The sequence below is a fragment of the Aplysia californica genome, unplaced genomic scaffold, assembly GCF_000002075.1.
Source record: "Aplysia californica isolate F4 #8 unplaced genomic scaffold, AplCal3.0 scaffold01139, whole genome shotgun sequence".
In the NCBI taxonomy this organism is placed as follows: Eukaryota; Metazoa; Mollusca; class Gastropoda; order Aplysiida; family Aplysiidae; genus Aplysia; species Aplysia californica.
The window spans coordinates 27,667-31,683 of NW_004798409.1; the positions used below are offsets into that span (position 1 = coordinate 27,667).

The window sequence follows — 4,017 nt, forward strand, 5'->3', positions numbered from 1 at the left end:
CTGTCGCTGGTCGGACGTACGTGTCCGCTACCTCCTCAAACAGTTCAAAGAAAGTTGCTATTTCATAATCTATACATATCATATTTGTGAAAGTCCGTCACTTTGACACCCTAAAACTTCCGAACAACTTAACTTTCGAATTTGAAAAAAAATAGTGGTGGTTCAGAATCATTTAAAGGGTGCACAGTTTTATTTAGGGGTCTGACGTCACTGTGTGTAGTTTAATTTTCAGTTTTTCATTAGTTTCGTTTAGATCTAATCTTGGGAAAGTCCGTCTTCTTAGACGCCATTGTGAACAAGTGAGGCTTCCGTTTACAAGCAGTGCACACTTTTCCCACAATGACTTGATGATCGATGATTCTATTAAGTCCATTCAACGAACGTGTACCCATGTAGTACACTATAGAGCAGTTAAAAATTCGTGGCGCAACTTATCCTCAAACATACCTTTAACAGGTAACTTAATGTCACCCATACATTGCACTGCACTTAGTATAAATCTGTTTTAGCTTAATCATATTTTTCCACAATAATTTAGCCTAGATTAAGAAACTTTTCTTTGTAAATTTATATAAAATACAATAAATCTCCATTACGCGGAAAATGGGAGAGTTCACAGTACCTCCTGCTTCTCACACACATTTTGCATTACACCACTGCTCACCAATGACACTTTTTACTATCTTTAGTGGCAAAACGTGTAGCCAAAAAATAAAATATTAATTCTATAGTGAACACATTTTTTTCCAACGAAATGTTCTCCAAACAGGGGTTTGTAGTGTCTCGAGAAGAAGAAGAAAGAACCGACGCTTGTAAAAGCGTTATTGTCCCAGTTCGTGAGATGGAAACCTTTTAACATCTGTAAACACTACCCACTGGGATTTTTACTCTGTAAATGTATTTATTGAGGAATTGTGAAGAATACAGCTAACACTATCAGGTGGGGGGTTTTTCTTGTTGTTTTAGTAGAGGTTTTACGGCGCTTGCAACTGCATAAGGTCATATGAGTGCCATATCAGGTGTTTACAAAAATGTTTGATCTGTTAAGACAAATAAATAATTGATACAAGTCATTGTGCAAAAGTTGGAGAACCTATGTTCGTTAGTTTAGTTTAGTTTTAGTAAGAGTTTTACGGCACTTGCAACACAATAAGGTCATATAAGTGCCGAAGATTAGAGGTGTTACAAGAGAGTAACAAACATAAAAAGAAGAAGGAGAGATCAGGACGATAGCTTTTGATAGGAAAGAAGGAGCAAAGCACACCAGAGCACCTGATAACCATCCACAACCTATGTTCGACAGTTGAGGATATGTGGTCGCTTTTAAGCACAAGAGGGCTATTCCGACAAATGCTGTTTTGACAAAATCGAAGGTTAAGTTTTTGGACTCTTTTTCAGCTTCTTTAAAAGACAGGGAGAGTTTTTTCTATAACAAAACGAATATACACACCAATGAAACCAAACTTCTCCTTTAAGTAGGGCAATGTCAGGTTTTGGTGTAGGTCAAGATTTCTGGAAACCCCCGAAATCTGGGATAGCCTGCTTGTCCTTAAAAGCGACCATAATATGAAGATTTCATAATGAATTGCGCCACGTATTTTTTGACCGCACTGCAAATCGGCACTCAGCACAGTATCCTCGCCATCTAGATCTCTAGTCCTGGTAAGCGCACTGTCTCTGATGGTAAAAAATATTCTTCACGTAGTAGATAAAGGAGGCAGGTGCTGTGAAACTTGTCTCGTTGCTGACGAGGCACATCTGTAGATCGTAGTCCAGGTCGATCGAACGACACACGTCCAAGGTGTAGGCCAGGCACGCTGCCTCGCACGCTTCCGGTGTGATCATTTCCGGCTCGATGAAGACCTGCAGGTTGTTTCCGGTGATGTAATTGTTGGGGAACACCGTGAACTCCTGGCCGTACTCCGGGCATTCTGGGAGGGAAAGGCAGATCAGATCAGATAAAATAGGGTAAGATCAGATCAGATAAGATGAGATCAGATCAGATAAGATAAAATATGGTAAGATCAGATCAGATAAGATGAGATCAGATCAGATAAGATAAAATAAGATAGCTCACCTGAGCATAAGGTCACATAAGATAAGATAAGCTCAGATAAGATAAGATAAGAAAAGATACGATAAGATAAGAAAAGATAAGATACATTTTAATGTTCAGATTGGCACATTGGCTTTCTCAGTCTCTGGATGCAAGTATAGATCTAATAAACTTTGTCAAAATGAATATCGGAGAGTGAGGGATGCGGGGGGAGGGGTGGTCACTGATTACCAGTAGTGGAGGGACAGATGACTAGGGGAGTAGCCTATAAACTGATGGTCAGCAGTTGGGGACCAGGGATCTCTGCCTTGAGCGTGAACTTGTAGTACAGTAGTACTTTACGATGGCCATCTTAAGCTACATTGACCGTCTGTATAGAAGAAAAGAGCCATACATACACATACACATTACGATGACAAACCTTTCCGTAAATCGATAAGAGTAGGCTTCGGCCGCTACCCCGGGAAAAATTCTAAATTTCCTACCAACTGAAAATATTAGGTGCCTCCCGCCCGCTCAAATGACCTTATGCAGTTGCGAGCGTCGTACAACACTTATCAAAAAACAACAACAACAACAACAAAAAAAATAGAACCCCGGCCTTCCACCCAGTAACAAGACATCTCAGGAGTTGTAGGTAGGCCCTACAGGGAATCAGACTTACTCTGCCCACCTCTCTAGCTTCAACAGCACAATGTCTGCTTCGACTATCAAGGCACCCCAGAAATAGTGGATCACTAGAGGTTGACAAACATACTAAAGAAGCAGAGGGAAAATGACGATAGTAAGTGTTAGGAAAGAAAAAGCAGCAGTTCCCTGTTGTAGTTCAGGCACAGCAATGAGCAGGACATTGTTGGATCAGCCCATTTAAAATTCTACTGTGCATTAGAACGAGAAATGTCCCCCCTTTGGGAATGAGGTAAAGACACTTCAGTCAGTGGCACCGCCCCCCGGGGAGGGGGGGGGGGGTAGCAAGACTGAAACAACTTACCTGTGACGCAGGAGCGAGAGTTCGGGGAGTAGCTGTGAGTGGCCTGGCACTGGCATTGTCCTGACAGACAGAGCGAGTTATTCATGGCACACTCGATGTCTGTGGTACATTTACTGCCGACTGCACCAGGGGCTGGGGAGAGAGACACACTGGTCAGACAGACAGACAGACAGACAGACAGACAGACAGACAGACAGACAGACAGACAGACAGACAGACAGACAGACAGACAGACAGAGAGAGACACCCAGAGACACAGAGACAGAGACAGAGACAGAGAGAACTAGATCATCCCCAGATGACGTCATTACCTCTGCTCGTCTCATACGTCACAAATCCCAGGTCAGGCCGGAAGATGTCGAGATCCGTGAGTCGATGCGCGTGCAGCCGACACCGCCGCGTGGAGTGGTTCACCATAAAACTCGTACACGCCAACATACTCACGCACAGCCGAGCGCAGTCCAGACGGGACTTGGAAGACCCCAGGTCCACTTCGCGGATAAGCCACGTGTCAGTGACCTTGTCGACTAACTGGGTCATTGGCCAGGCGTGGCAGCTCTGTATGGTGCACAAGGCGGCGGGGAAGGAGATAGTGAGGGAGAAGAAGAGAAGGAGGGTCACGTGATTCTCGGGCAGGGACCCCGACATCTTCTCGATGGTCTGTGGTGGTCAGTGGCTGTTTTTTTCTATGTCGTGTGGCGGTGACACATGCTAATGTGTTGTCAGTGATGGTCAGTGGCTGTCTGTTTTAGGTTGAGTAGCGGTGGCACATGCCACTGATATTCAGCGCTGGTCAGTGGCTGTATTTTTCTATGTCGTGTGGTGGTGGCACATACCACCGGTGGTCAGTGCTTGTCTGTGGTGGTCAAAGATGGTCAGTGGTGGTCAGTCTGACGTCAGACTGGACAACTGAAGATGGACGGCTGGTGGCACGACATGCTGCAGGCAGGTACTGCTGGTCACTGAAGGC

The 4,017-nt window shown here is 44.4% G+C and overlaps 1 protein-coding gene across 1 annotated transcript; it reads right to left on the reverse strand.

Moving 5' to 3' along the window:
* Positions 1-1,498: 1,498 nt before the first annotated feature.
* LOC101859832 lies at positions 1,499-4,017 on the reverse strand (the record flags this gene model as incomplete). The annotated part of the gene is given in 3 exon segments (XM_005111861.2): positions 1,499-1,931; positions 3,048-3,179; positions 3,359-4,017. Coding segments are annotated over 3 exon segments (747 nt in total). The 3' UTR covers positions 1,499-1,653.